This window comes from Falco cherrug, chromosome 8 (assembly GCF_023634085.1).
Source record: "Falco cherrug isolate bFalChe1 chromosome 8, bFalChe1.pri, whole genome shotgun sequence".
Taxonomy (NCBI): domain Eukaryota; kingdom Metazoa; phylum Chordata; class Aves; order Falconiformes; family Falconidae; genus Falco; species Falco cherrug.
Genome location: NC_073704.1, coordinates 24219393 through 24235326, shown reverse-complemented (window position 1 = coordinate 24235326; position 15934 = coordinate 24219393). Strand labels below are relative to the sequence as shown.

Here is a 15934-nt window from a genome sequence, read left to right as displayed (position 1 = left end):
AAGCTTGTACTTTTATGGCTCATAAATAATGAAGACTTACAATCTGTTTCTAAATTCTCACGCATTTATCTATTCCCCAGCATCCGTGCCTGAAAAACTGAACAACATACCATGTTCATGTCAATGCCGTTGGTGTATGTCCATGCATGCTGGAAATATTCCTCAAGTCGCTGCCGCAGAGGGTTGGGGATTTGATGAAAGCGTATAAACTCCTTTACTCGCAGCATCTGCATGTGATACCGTGCAGTTCCTGAGTAGAGTCTTTGGATTATTGCAGATACGTTTCCAAAAATGCTAGCATACATTAATGCTGGATTAAATAGAAACAAAATTTACTTAAGTCATATTGGGTTTTGCAGATGATGCAACAGTTCTTATAATGTACTTTTAATGTTAAAGAGCTCAGGTGAGACTAGTAACATTTTCAGAGATGTGAAATTGATTTACCTGAACCTTTTTATTGATTTGATTGTATCAGTTCCAACTCAGTTAGCAGATGAGGCTTAAATATTAATTTATAATCAAGTTGGTAATATTTATCTTTGGAGTTTGTAGTCCTGAATTGAGCATTTTAAGTTTGGTTTATCTAATTTTAAGGACTTTGGTAGAACTAAGAACTAGGAACTAAGGTTATGTACAAGTTCTGAACAAAGGGTAGAGTTAAGGAGGTACACATACATTTATAGGTTTGGGGTTTAAATCAACAAATTAAATTTAGTTATGATTATCCAAAAATGATGGGCTATAGTTTCCTAAATCCACTCAAAACTCGACTTTCTACCCTACAGGACACTGCAGACACTGATACACAACACAAAATTTCTGACAGTTTGGATAACAGATTTGGAGTAGTCAAGCAACTTTACTTCCTGACTGCACGAGTCACAACATATTTTTGCATATAACATTGTTTTCCCTGGGAATCTGCCCTTCTGGCTGCATGCTTGTAATCTTATTAGCTTAGACTGTTAAGTCATTTGCTTAAACAATGAAGAAAAAAAGAAAGAATATGGTAGAACTACTTACAGCCAATCAGCATGACACAGATGGAAAAGATCTTCTCTGAGTTGGTGTTTGGAGACACATTTCCAAATCCTACACTTGTTAGACTGCTGAAGGTAAAATAAAGTGCAGTGACGTATTTGTCCTTGATGGATGGTCCAGAACTTGCATCACTATTATTGTAATGCTTTCCTAATTGTTCTCCTAAAGAATCCAACCAGCCAATCTTTTGAGACAAGTAAGGTCTTTCTACGTTTCCAATGGCGTACCAAATGCAAGCAAGCCAGTGCGCAATTAATGCAAATATGCACATAAGGAGCATAAGAACTGCAGCACCATATTCTGAATATCTGTCCAATTTCCGTGCTACCCTCACCAAACGCAGCAGTCTAGCTGTCTTCAGAAGACCTATTAATGTTGTCGTCTGTAAAAATAAGATAGAAATTAATTTTCTCTGTTAACAAATGTACTGTCATAATAGTCAGCATGAACAAACCACTGCAAATTCCATTATTTTCTGGAATCAACAAACCCAGTAGATTAACCCATTTCAATGTAACCTTATTCTAATTTTCTTTAAACTATCAATTTTATTATAAAAACAGTGAAGAAAACAATAAGAAATGCACATCTTAAGATACAGAAGTTGTCATTTTCTGCTGAATGCTCTTTCATTTTGAATATACTTCTTTATCTGGACTCTTCATTCCACATTAATGGACTTAAATGATCCATTAGATTCATGATGTTTTGGCATGATAAAGTCTGTAAGTTATTGGAACATAATTATATGACTGGCCTTGCAGTTAACAAGCATTTATGACATTTGAACAAAGCTGTGTGACTATATTTGACTTTAACTTAGAGACTCCTTGCAATGCTCTGGCACATATGTGAAGTGTGAAGGAATAAAGCAGAAAATGTCTCAAAGAGTAAGTAACTTACTCTGCAAATATTCTTCCTGTTTGTAATGGCCAGAACACTATACAGGTAAAAGAAGATGAACCACTGAGAATAGAAAATCATGGAAAAGTTCCTTTTGCCAGACTCAAGATTAATCTTCTTTTTGCATCTTTCATCCTGAATTTTGCAGGCATAGTGGTAGAGGTGACTAATAAAGGTACTATACCATTAAAAGAAAAAAAGGGTCTGTTATAAACCAGGGATTTATTCCAAGATATTTAGTGCATCCCTGCACTATGATTCATTGCAGACTTTTTGAGGCTCTGATCTTTTTAAAGTAATCTAAAGTTTATTAATGTAAATTTACAATTTTCAATATGTAAATTGTTTGCATACTTGTTCATTCCTTGTTAAAGAGATTGACAAGATTGTAAATAGTGAGTACTCAATTTCAAAACCAACTCAGCTACCTTTTCTCCTCCATTAAGTCTGAACATATATAAAAGTATTCAGTAAATGTCAAGCCTGAATAAGTTTTCAATAATTTTTTCTTCCTTTTTTTTTTAATGTGCATGTATATTACATAACACTTAACTGGAAAAGTTTTCTGAGCCCTACAAACCACTCTGATGGTAGTATGTGTCACGTTAGCTTTCTTTCAACAAGTACTAGACTAGTCCTTATGTTTTATTAAATTCTTGCATTTACCGTGTTTTTGAGTAAAATCCCAGTTGTCAGTGGACAACTCAATATATTGTTCATATTTTCTGAGTAAATGAACAACAAGATAATGTAAGGTAACAGTGGGTAACACTCCTTGGTTCAACTTAACATCACAGAGAATAATTTCAAGGTGAATCTTATTGCCACATAAAGAAGGCTGTTTCATTGAATGTGACCTCAAGACTCTGAAAGATGATGTACTACAAAAAGCTGAGCTTCAGCATATGACTATTGCCATCAGGTACTTTTTCTGGTAAGGTAGATCAGGCTTAAATATTTTGATCACTTAAGGAAAAGAGCAATCTTAAGAAAAGCTAACATTTGTTCTTAGTGGTGTGTCGAAACCATTCTATTAGAGATGTAGTTATATCTGTACACCATGCAAGAGGCAGCATATTCTTACAGTGCCCTTTAAATAGATCAGAAGGTACATTGTGATTGCAAAATATGTCAGCAGTGTTCCACCCCATTCTTAAGATAAGACTTGCTAATATTATGCATCCTCAGTGCCAATCCCATGCTTAGATACTGCATCAGTGTGAGCTCTGGAGTATGCGGGAAGTGTATAATACAAGCAGACCCCATCTCTTCAGGGTAGAATCAGCATGAGTAAGTTTAGATAAGCTTTAAAGCATCAAGAAACTCATCCCGAGTTTGATTTTTCTTTAACAAAGTGGAGAGGCTAGAGGCTTTGACACTAAAATATAGTTAGCAGTAGTGGTGAAAAGCATGATGTGTATGCTTTACATGTTGTCCACTTCTCAGTGGAGATGTAGCTTTCATACAGTAACAGTCCACCTCCCATATGTCACTTGGCCAGGGACAGTACCTGGGATCAGAACTATCTCTGCTCAGCACTGCACCCAAGGAAGCAAAGGTCCTACTCTGTCTGTTACCCACCTTATCACATCTGGTGCCAATGATTAATGTCTGTAAATAGCAATCTGATAGAGACTACTCTTTTCTCTGAATTGCTTGCTGCTCTGTACTCATCATACCTGGCTTTATCAGCTGGACTACAAGTTCAAGAGTTGCTGAACACTCACATCAGTATTTTTTTTTTTAATTTTTTTTTTTTAACAGTAGCAACATTTACTGTGAGCCAGAAGCACATAGGAATCTCATAGCTACAGAAACTGTGAATCTGGATTAGCAGAAGATAGGTACAGGATCATTTTCCCTCACTACAGTATATTAAGTGCAAAGTGTTCCATTTATGAAACACTTATGAAACACTTAACTGTTTGCCTAAACTGGAATTCATTAGGATCATAGCACATAAGTACTTTCAGAATCTAAAATCTCTACAATACATTGAAGATACCTGTCTTAATTGGTAAAATTTATTAAAAAGATAAAGGTCTTAAGCTAACACCCATTTTAAATAGATTCTGCCAAAACATACATTCCATTTCTTCAAATTTACTTGTTCATTGCACAAAACCAAAGTTACAGAGAAAAGTAAAATAGATTATCTTAGATTTCTCCATTGCACTATTATATATTCCAATCTGCCAATCTAACATTTTGCTAACCAGTATAGCCAATGTAATTTTGATATTTTTGCCTTGTTTGGTTATTATGCAATTTGACCTTTGAAAAAGCCTTTTGATTTTTTCTAGCTATAGTACAGGAGGGGGCTTGGAGTAAAAGTGTATTATTTTCTTCAGTTTTGACTTTAGTAAAAGCACAAAACCCCCTCACCAATACATGCCTACAATGGTTCTTTATTGCTTACATGGTTCTCTCCATGAGCTAAGTAGAATTGTAGAATCACACAGTCTGGGTTGGAAGGGAACTTAAAGGTCATCTAGTCCACCCCCCTGCCCCCCGCAATAAGCAGGGACATCTTCAACTAGATCAGGTTGCTCAGAGCCCCGTCCAACCTGACCTAGTATGTTTGCAGGGATGGGGCATCTACCACCTCTCTGGGCAACCTGTTCCAGTGTTTCACCACCCTCACCGTAAAAAATTTCTTCCTTGTATCTAGTCTAAATTTAACCTCCTTCAGTTTAAAACCATTACCCCTTGTCCTATTGCAACAGGCCCTGCTAAAAAGCTTGTCCCCATCTTTCTCATATGCCCCTTCTAAGTACTGCAATAATCTCTCCCCAGAGCCTTCAGTTCTCCACACTGGCCAGCTCCAACTCTCTCAGCCTTTCTTCATGGGATAGGTGTTCCATCCTTTTTTTGGCCCTCCTCTGGATGTGCTTCAACAGGTCCATGTCTTTCCTGTGCTGAGGGCTCCAAAGCTACTCCAAAGTACTCCAGGTAGGGTCTCACCAGAGTGGAGTAGAGCGGCAAAATCACCTCCTTCGACCTGCTGGCCACTCTTCTTCTGATGCAGCCTAGGATATGGTTGGTCTTGTGGGCTGCAAGTGCACATTGCCAGCCCATGTCCAGCTTTTTGTCCACCAGTACCCCAAGGTTCTTTTCAGCAGGACTGCTCTCAATTCCTTCGTCCCCCAGCCTGAATTGATACTGGGGGTTGCCACAATCCAGATGCAGGACCCTGCATTTGACCTTGTTGAACCCTGTAAGGTTCCCGTGGGTCCCCTTTCTTGAGCTTGTTCAGGTTCCTCTAGAGGGCATCCTGTCCTTCAGGCATGTCAACCGCACCACTTAGCTTGGTGCTGTCCACAGACTTGTTGACGGTGCACTTGAGCCCTCTATGTCATTGAGGAAGATATTAAACAGTACTGGTCCCAATACAAACACCTGAAGGACACCACTTGTCACTGATCTCCACCTGGACATTGAGCTGTTGACCTCTACTGCCTGGATGTGACCATCCAATCAGTTCCTCATCCACCAAACAGTCCACCCATCAAATAAATACCTCTCCAATTTAGAGAGAAGGATGATGTGGGGGACTGTGTCAAAGGCATTTCAGAAGTCCAGATAGATGACATCTGTAGCTCTTACCTTGTCCACTGATGTAGTCATTCCATCATAGAATGCCATCAGGTTGGCCAGGCAGGACTTGCCCTTGGTGAAGCCATGCTGGCTATATCAAATCACCTCCCTGTTCTCCATGTGGCTTAGTATAACTTCTAGGAGGATCTGTTCCATGATCTTTCCAGGCCCAAAGGTGAGGCTGACAAGACTGCCATGACTTTTCAAATATCAAAAATTCAAAACAAAAAATGGAGGGTGGCTTGGCAACTACATCAGCCTATTCCCTTGGGACTCTGGGATGCATCTCATCAGGTCCCGTAGACTTATGTATGTTCAGGTTCCTCAGGTGGTCACAAACATGATCTCTTACAATGGGAGAAACTTTGCTCCTCCAGTCACCATCTTGTGGTCCATCCACTTGAGAGGTGTGGGAAGAGAGATTGCCAGTGAAGACTGAAGTACTGTTGAGTTACCTATTTGCCAGTCTTGCTCATTGGGGAGGTACACTTTCTTTGACCTTCCTTTTCTGGCTGACATACCTGTGGAAGCCCTTCTTGTTATTCTTTGCATCCCTTGCCAGGTTCAGCTCCATCTGCACCTTGGCCTTCATGACCCCATCCCTACAAAACTGGGTAGGATCCCTATACTCTTCCCAAGATACCTGTCCCTGTTTTCACTGCCTGTGCGTCTCCTTTGTGCCCTTCACTTTGACCAGCAAGTCTCAGCTAATCCATGCTGCAATCTTGCCTTCCTTTCTAGATTTCTTACACCTGGGAATCGAGAGCTCTTGCACTTTATGGAAAGTATCCTTAAAGGTCTGCCAGCTCTTTTCTGCTCCCTTGTCTCTGAGGGCAGTCTCCCAGGGTGTATTAGTAACTCCTTGAAGAGCTGGAAGTTTGCTTTCTAAAATTCAGGGTCCTGACCTTACTCCTTGCATGACCCGTATCCCTCAGGACGATGAGCTGATGGATAGAACCACATAGAAGGCATTTTTAGTTGTTTTGGAATAATTATTCAGTTCTTCTAGTAAGAAGCTTGAGAAAGGGTAATGTTTGTCAATTGTTTTTTCGCCAGGCCGCTGATTTTTTTTTTTAACCAAATCCTTACATAATTACAATGGGGTATCCTTAACTCTGATTAGTCCTCTCCTTTAATAGTGAGATTGGTTTATACCCTCAATTTCTCAAGCCCTGGTGCTGAAATGACCACAGCAGGGAGCTATTTTGATGGACAGCAACTGATTACAGCATGATTTGAAAGAGGAGGGCATCAGTCTATCTGATTAAAGAGGGTGTCATTCATTAGTTATTATTGTATAATGCTGGAAGAGGAAGCTGGTATCAACTGATTCATTATCTGCATAAGGGGTATTCTGCCTGTGTAAAAAGCCATTTACAACTCATGACTTTGTCACTGATGGCCAAATCCTTAGGTTTTCTCTAGATATTTTTTAAATTTCTTTTTTTTTTATTTCTTCATAACTTCCATTACTGTTAATGTATAAATCTATATTTCCATCTCTTATTTGTCTCTTTTTTAAACCAAATAACCCACTGATGTGTACGAGTAGCTCAAACTGTCTCTTCCAATGTGCATTAATGTCACTTGCTTACACAGTATTTCATTTACTATAGGGTCCTTTCCAGCTTCTTGGTATTATAAAGCCCTCAGTTTCTCAATAATTTCCTGTCACCTACATTTTGTGTTAAAACCATCATCAACCTTTTTTGCAGCCTGTAAGTAAATCTATTAAATACAAGTACTATAGCATCAAGCACAGTTAACTCTTTTCTCTCTCAGAAAAATCTCCAATACATGCCAGAATTTGGCCTTTCAGACTATGCTCCATTACCTTAATAGCCTCTTCTGAGCACTGTGTCATTGTTGAAGATCTTTATGCTGTATGCATCATGATACTGCTGAAAATGTTAGTACAAACACCAATTAAACAAAAATACTTCAACTAACCAAATCTTATTTATAGCAGGGTACTGGTACTTCAACTGCTGTTGATAAATGTCTGCTCAAGCAGTGCTGGGGTTCCTCTTTGCTTCATCTTGAAAAACAATTAAAGGAAGAAAAACTTGATACTAAATGATTCTCTGAGATTAGCCAGCCACCTAAATAATTTCCAGAGACTTTACCCTAATGCTGTATCATCCTGGTCTGTACTCATTTCACAGAGCTGCTAATACAAAGGCAGACTGCCTGTACCATCAGCTATGCAGTCTTCAGTGTAAAAGATTTGAAATTCATTGGAATAGGTTTTCCAAGTAAATTGCTAAATTGAGTACAGGAAACTATATTACTCTCTTCTTGAGATGTTTTCTGAGCTTGATTTTGAAATATATTTTAATTTGGAAGAGGGTAAAGTACTGATTCCATCAGCAGAGATGCAGTCAGGACTACGAGACTCAATCTCTAATTCTAGAAATGTGAGATTCTTCTTTTCAGTTTGCTTTACCAGATAGGCTGTGTAACAGAGTGAAGACATCAAAACCAAGAGAACAAGGGTACTTTTACTTGTATGTCTTCATTTTAGCCCAAACTCATCTATTTTCTTGATTTATTGCTACAAATAGAAGACACATTCACTCTTATGTTTTGTGAGTATGCTGGATACATACATCATGGTGTATTTATTTTAATTCTCTAAGGCAGCATTTTTCCTGCTGATAATGCTATTAAATTATGTTCTGTAAAATAGCTCTGGTCACTACTATTTGTAAACAGTAAAAGGAAAAGCCTTCATGCTTTTCTGCATATTTCAGCTGAGTGTTCTCTTTGGTGTCAATTTAATAAAACTATAAATATGAAAATATTCTTTCTGAAGCTGTTACCATCACTTGTTTGTATGTTTTATTGCAGTAGGTTCTAGATGAAAGGGAAGAAGCTTTGGTTATCTATATATCCATGTGATTTTTCCCTACAACATATCTGTCTTTGAAGTGAAAAGCTGATCAATACATTAAAAGGCACATTATTTTAAATGCATATATATATAAATATCTAGTAATCTTAAGCAGCATTCTACTTGTATATGCACACCATCTATAAGTGTGCTTTAAGGAGCTGTGCCACTGCAACTGTTATTTGTTTAAAAACCAAACCAGATTCCTCAGCTGAGCATAATGATTAAAAACTATCAAAAGAATAGAAAGTAAAAAGTCCATCTACTCATTATTTTTATCTTCCCAAGTATCAGGGATGCCACTTAACATTTATGATACACACCCAAAAAAAGAGAATAGTTTACTACCAGCCATAATAATTTTGTGTTGAGTCTGCTTAAACAGGAAACAATAATTTAAAATTAGATTAGTTCCCTATTTTAGAAATTTGGAAGTTAACTGTCTTACTCTGTTGCTTTCCTATGGTTGGAAAAGAATGACTCAAACAGAAGCATTCAGAAATTGCTGTATGTGGTATTTGGATTATTATCTGCTGCCCTTTCTAGACTCGGTTTGATATCAAGGTGTTTTAAAGCTGGGTGAGCACACATGGAGCTCTCTTTGGAGCTTATGTTGTTTAATAAAAAGACTATTCTATACAATTGTTTGTAGGAGTTCTTATTTAAAGAATCTCTAGATAACAAAAAAGAACCATTTCATAAAAAAGATAACCCTTATGACTGAAAAAAATCTATTAGATGAAACGTGCTCTATTCTAACAGTTATACCTTTTCTGCTTCTTGCTAAACTATGAAAAAGGGATCATTGGAGAAATATTACAGTTAGCAACATAGGAAGCAAAACTACAGTAAGTAGCAGCTTAGAAAAAGTGATTGACATATTCAGTACCACGAATGAGAGAGAAATCATGATGGCATGGTGAAGGGGTCATAATCTGTATATTTCATTGCTGCTTAGGTAAACTAACTAGTTTTTACAGATCATGAAACTGTTCAATTACTAGGTTTTGAGGGAATAAAGAATTAATTCACTCATATCTGAAACACTGCAAAAGTCATTACATGGTGCAATAATTTATGTTCCAAGTTCTGTGTTTTTGTATTTGTGTACTCAGCTGCCACAATGCACTTGTTTGCTACTAATTTGTACCATTATTTTATGTTAAAGTTATCCTTTTAATATCGCTTTAGCACCTGGCACTTTATTATTAAGAACGTCTGTAATAGGGGAGGTGTGGAAGAATGATGTTCAGGGTCAAATCCAAACAGCACTCCTTTAATGAACTCTGGAATTGGTCCCCATTGTAATTCTTGGTGTTCCACGCTTCCAATCACTGAACATAATTTTTGACATTGATTAGTTCTCAGTGATTGGAAAGGGATGCAGACACACCTGAAGGGAAATGATGTGGTCCAAGTTAGAAGTAATGCCATTGTCAAAATGTTTGTCTTTCATGTGTCTATACTATCAAAACTACAGAAAAAAAATCTGCAGAAAGACTGAGACCTACCACCGATAATGAGTGCAAAAGTTGATTAAAGTTTCCTTAAATTTCTGGGCTTTTTAGTCACAATCTGAGTAGAAAAGCTTTCTTTTGGTAAGAGAACTATTAACACGTTCCATCTGTGCTTTTTTCTTACTCTCTTCTTACTGCATTCCTTTAAGAAAATTTATTTCTTCTGCATGCTCTTACCTACATGTTTCTCCAGATTCCTTATGTACCTTGAGTGTGTATGCTCATATTCAAATTAGTAGGGCTATCACTATGGATTAGGAATGTTACATTGATTTCTATGACTGCTGAATAAGACCACATTATTATAATAATTTTTCAGAAGTACGAGACAGGAAACCTTCTCATTACATAAAATGTATGAAAATAAGTTTAAGAAAAGGATGACTTATAATCATCCTACTTATGAAAGTTTTAAGGTTGAATATGCTCACAAGACTCTCAAGGCCATGTAGGTATGTGCCAGTTGTTTTATACTGACCCTTAAAGGCATACTTAATTAAGTTTACATGTAATTTGTGAGGATAGCTAGGGTATCAGAATTCAGATCAGGCTTTTGGGGTGGACGTAACAATTTTTGCTGTCACAGCAAATTAACAAAAAGGATATAATTTTAAAACAAAAACATTTTTGCATTCTCTGTATCATAACATGGAGACACACAGTCAGATCAGTAAATTTTCATGCTAAAAGTTGCTGATTAATATGCAGTTTTCACCTTTCTCTTCTCAATTAATGAGATGCACATATGGTTGACAAAACTGTCTGTTTCTCTTATGTCAATATGTGCAAAATGGTATTTTTAATAAATGGATTTGTGTCCTTTGAAAAGTGAATGAATCATATTTTGCTTGGTTTGCTGCTTTTTTTAATGAAAAAAAACCAAACCCTGCTGTATTCTATGCATCACACTCGCCCCCCCCGCCCCCCCCCCCCCCAATCTCTACTTGTCAGTTCACTTTTCATCAACAAATATAACTTTAGCATTTCTTAAATTAAATAAAATTCTTTGGAAGGAGATAGAACTAGGTCAGGCATCCAGAACATAGTGTATATTTTGTACACCTTGGGGCAATTTACAGATGCATATATTGAACTCTTTTGTAACCTACTGTACAGATAGGGTAAGGACATTAGTCACGTCTGGCAAGGTTATCCCCATATAATATTTTTTCCTTTCTTTTGGTAGTCCATATTCTTGATAAAATAGGCAACAGCCAAATTTTTTTGTTAACTGGTATAGTTCACACTACAACTAATGTTTTACACTGAGTAAAGATATGATCTGAAGATTTTGTACAGAGAAAATTTATTCTAATGCTTTCATGCCAACACAACACTTATATGCATTAAGAGCAGTTTTTACAAAGCAAGCAGCAAATCAAAGGAGAACTTAAATAAAAGTGTTTGAACAAATCCTTCATGCATGATATATTTATTTCATTATTTATAAAAGCAGTATCATATATGGTATAATTGAAAAATACTAGCTGAATCATTCAGCTTGTTCTCCTATCAATGAAAGCTAATACTCTACATTATTCTACCAAGGAAGATTTATTTTTAGTTTAACTTGAGAAGATGGGGTGGAACTACTAAATAGCCTATTAACTGACAAGCAAAAAATATACTAGAATATACAGATTATTATAGTAAAGTCAAAGCTTAAGATTTAAGATTTTTTACTCATTTAACCTTACCTCTTCAGAGCCAGAGCCAAAAATCAGGAGGTCAAAAGGTATTGCAGCAACCATGTCAATTAGGAACCAGCCTTTGAAGTAGTGAATTGCTATTTTTGCTGGGTCACTTACCACTTCTTCATTCTGGTTTACATATGTTGTTCTGAAGTTTATTAGAATGTCAATGATAAACATAATATCCACAATTAAGTCTACAACATTCAGTGGGCTGCAAGAATATCCACATTCTCTCCTCTTCCGTTCCTCACTATCATTCAGAAGGAAGGCAGCAGAGTAAGGGGTGAATATGGCAGTGTATATTACCAGCAACAAAATGAGCCAGTCCCAGACGGCTTTGAAAGGACTATAGTGCAATATAGTAAACTTGTTGATGCGAGGTGTCTGGAGTTTATATTCTGGTAGAACGTCAGCCCCTAAGGATAGAACCTAGAATAAGAAATATACCATGTCAATAATCAGGCAGTGTATATATATCTACTTTCAGTAAACTTAGCAAATACAGAGCTAACTTAAAGAATACTTTATTGTAATTTTGAGCATTAAGCTTCAATTACTTGGTGTTTTGGCAAAATAAACTTCTGTGAAATTCCTAATCTCTGCCAGGTCCAATAAATTCATTGACAATTTTACACAGCTAGTTGATTCTTGTTCCCTCTAGCAACCTTTAAGTGGCATATCTGGTCCATAAAATCTGCATAATTAAGCATGTCATCAAATTCATTTATCTACCACATGGTAACCTTGCCAGCCTGTTCACGGCCAGTGAATGACTTTTTGCAGTGATGCAGTGATACAGTGTTTTTCTCCCAAAGCAAATCTATTATCATCTGCTCAAGTTCACTGCACAAGAGTCTACTCTCTTTAGAAGATGTTTAGGCAACCAGAAATAAAAAAAGTTAGAGAAAGATCTATGAGTGTCCTTGACAGCTATTGCCACTTTCAGTTTTGTGGTGTGGAAAACTTTCACACAGACAAATTTCACTGAGGCTATAGTACAGCTAAAGGTGTGACAAAGAAGCTTATCACAGAAATATTTCCTTTTGCTTCACTGCTACTTTTGTCAATGTCTAAAGCTTGTTATCTTTCCTTTAAAAGTATGGATTTGTTATCTGTTGGTGTTATCCAAGTTGGATTTAAATTTTATTTGGAAGGGATTATGTTTGTAAGCAGTGCTTGATTTGCTGGGTCTAGAAGCTGACATTTACTTTCTTGCAAAGAAAAAGCATAGTGTGGGCACCCGATAAAACAAATTTCCTTTGGCTGCTCCTCCAATTTGATATGAAGGAACAAAACTTCTAAAGATATGAAGGTAGATTACATTTTCATCCCAATTCAATGCTTGGCATAGTTACAAGACTGTCAGTAGTGATGTTAATTATTGCCTTCTGTGCTGCAAGTGCTCTCCAAATCCTACGGGACTCAGATCACCACTTCATTTTACACAGACCAATGAACAAACATCAGATGGTGACTACCTCCAGTTACTACCTATTTGGGCAAGTGACATATTCAAGAAATCTTCTACCCATTTTCCACCAGTTACTTCTACTTATTCCATATTCCCCTGGTACTTAAAAACTGTTTGTTTAAAAAATCAGATCTTTCAAAAATAATAAAAATGAATAATTATACTGAAATTAAATGATGCCTGGAAGGAGAAATACCTTGTCAGCAACATTGCCAACTTTTATTTCCTTTTTGTTTGGTAGTAAGTAGTTAGGGATTTGAGTTTTCAGCTTGTTCAAGATCGAGGAATTTAATGCTCCTTGAACATAATCTTAGAAGATTATAATGGTCAGCACACTCCTTTCTGTTTAACTTTCCAGCAGCAAGTGTGTATAAACCTTAGATCCTATCCTTAGTAATCTAAGTGGCACTTCTTATTCAGTGAGGTTCTACTTTGAAAATGTTGTGAGAACACCAGGGTTAATAACTGCTCTTCTTTGAACTATGAAGAAAGAAACAATTAAGCCATCCAAAAGATTATATGGTACCTTCAAGCAGCCATTAAGCACCAGACTGAGGTGATGGTAGAGGCTGTTCATCTATTTTTTGTATTGTAACTAGGACTTGCAGTTAAGTAATGATGCTAGCTATTTTTTGTGCATTAAACACACTAGCTGACAGCAAGCTGAAGCATAGGCATTACTTAGTCTTTTAAGCAGTCTTAATACTTTCAGACCCCCACCTGGTGAGTTGACAAGAATGTTTTCCTAGTAGATGAGAGCACTGTGGCTATATGTGGCAAGAAAACTGCTATTTGTGAAATTTATATCAGTGTTTTTCTGCTGGATTTTCAGACAATGAAGAAAATGGATTAGACAACAAGAAAAGCAAAGCTCACTCTACATGTTTCTTGCAGTTGCTTGAAAATTCCAGCCAGTGTGCTTCACTTAGAGCAACACATAATGTAAATTGGATTTCTTTTGCCTGAAATCTGGCTCCTATTCTCATTTCAGTTAAATTTATTCCTAGGCTGGTCTAGACCAAGTTAGGTGAAACTGAAGAGTAAAAAAAACCCCTGCCTATTAGGCAAGATGAGAGAACAGAAGTATCAAAGTGATCATAGCAGAAATGGAACCGACATTTTAATGGTAGTTTCTTAGACACACACAAGAGGAGAGGCTGACTGTTGGTTGTGAGTTTCATACTCATAATGTGATAAAGAACTTATATGCTGTATTGCTTATTCCCATGTAACAGGAAGTGAAAACAAACACTGTTAACTATTTTTGTTGGCTGGATTAAGAGAAAAAAGATGGGACTATGTAGAGTTGCACATAGATACAAAAGAGAAAACAAATTATTTGGTTTCATGTTGGCAGTTACAATAGAGACTGACTGAACATGTGAATTTATCCTTTTTTTATCCTGTTGTGTGACCGCCTTGCAAGGCTTTAGTGTTGGCATTGGCCAATCTTCACAATCTTGGCTAGATGGAAGACTTCAGTGTACTTAGCAATCCACTCAGAAGAACTTTACTGCTTCCACTTGCTTAAAATAGATGTTGACAAATACACTGTTAGTGCAAAGTCATTTTATTAACCTATCTCTTCTGGACAGTGAAACTCTCCTTATAGTTTGGATTGTAAAATAGGTGGCTTAGGGAATGAAATGTGTTTAAGAGTAAGGAGCACCACTGGGACAAGACTAAAGCTTTACACTTAAAAAATTTCTGAACCTTGGGACATGACATGATGGGGAAACCAAGCTTCCTTCCATCTTACTAAAGAGAAGACTATAATACTAAGTAGCAAAAGTCATACTAGCTACAATTAATCAATTAAAATGATAAAAAAATAATTGAAGGCTGTTCATCCTCGATGAAATTCCATCTCATGCTGGTTTTGCTTGAAGAAAGTGGGAATGCATTTTTAACTAGTGTGTTTTACAAGCAGTATTAGGTGATAAGATTTATTCTGTTTAAAATGAGAAAATGTCAAATTTAAATAAACTGTATTGTATTTTGCCTTTGAATAAAGAATTTTGATCTAAAATTCAGCTTTTCCTGTGTGTTCCTGTTTATTCCATTTACTGTTAAACCAGTGCTGCTGCAAGCTTGAAGACTCTCCGTTCAAACACATTTTTTGACTCTGAGAATCTTGCTTCAGGTGTTTCACACAGATAGGGCTGGTGAACATCTTTTGCTCTTTTTAGGTTCATGTGTTCACTTGCTAAGATCACAAGTTCAAGGGGGCACTTATTATAGAAGGGCTGCCATCAGATACCTGGAAAAATATGGAGTGAGATCAAAGTAGCTGTCATAAATTCACACGGTTTTAGAGAGATTTATCTTTCTGAAGTGTTTGGTAGCTGTTAGTTTCTCAAAGATAACAGTAGTTCACTGAAATGGAAAGAAAAGATATTTAAGAAGAATGAAAATTTATCAATGGCTGCTGTTCTGTTAAGGAAAAGGAGTAGGAACTGTATGTACCAGAGGTACTATCAGATAACAACTAATTAAAAAAAAAAAAAAAAAAAAAAGAGAGAGAGAGATTCAGTAAGCCTTTATCATTTTAAACTGGGTTGAACTGTTTGTGGTGCTATCTCTTTTTTGACAGTTCTTACATCTTTCTCCTCAAGAAAACCTGCTTGGTACTGGATAACATTTCTGCCTTGTGTTGTGTTCAACAGATGTTTTGCACAGTGTTTCTTGGTGAAGTGTCAAGGAGGCAAACTGGGCTGATGTGCTTTGCAGCACATTGGCCATATGCTTCATGGGAAAACTGGTTTGTGTAGGGGACTCTTGTTATAGGCTCTGGAGCACCACATGCAGCAGCAAT

The 15934-nt window shown here is 36.8% G+C and overlaps 1 protein-coding gene across 1 annotated transcript in view; it reads right to left on the bottom strand.

Annotated features, from left to right (window-relative positions):
* KCNH7 (potassium voltage-gated channel subfamily H member 7) overlaps positions 1-15934 on the bottom strand; it is a 236598-nt gene that overhangs the window by 43493 nt on the left and 177171 nt on the right. The window contains exons 7-9 of the mRNA XM_027810781.2: positions 11652-12077; positions 1027-1426; positions 111-310 (exon numbers count right to left, since the gene is read on the bottom strand). Coding sequence (XP_027666582.1) covers positions 111-310; positions 1027-1426; positions 11652-12077 — 1026 coding nt within the window. The remainder of the gene's footprint in view (positions 1-110; positions 311-1026; positions 1427-11651; positions 12078-15934) is intronic.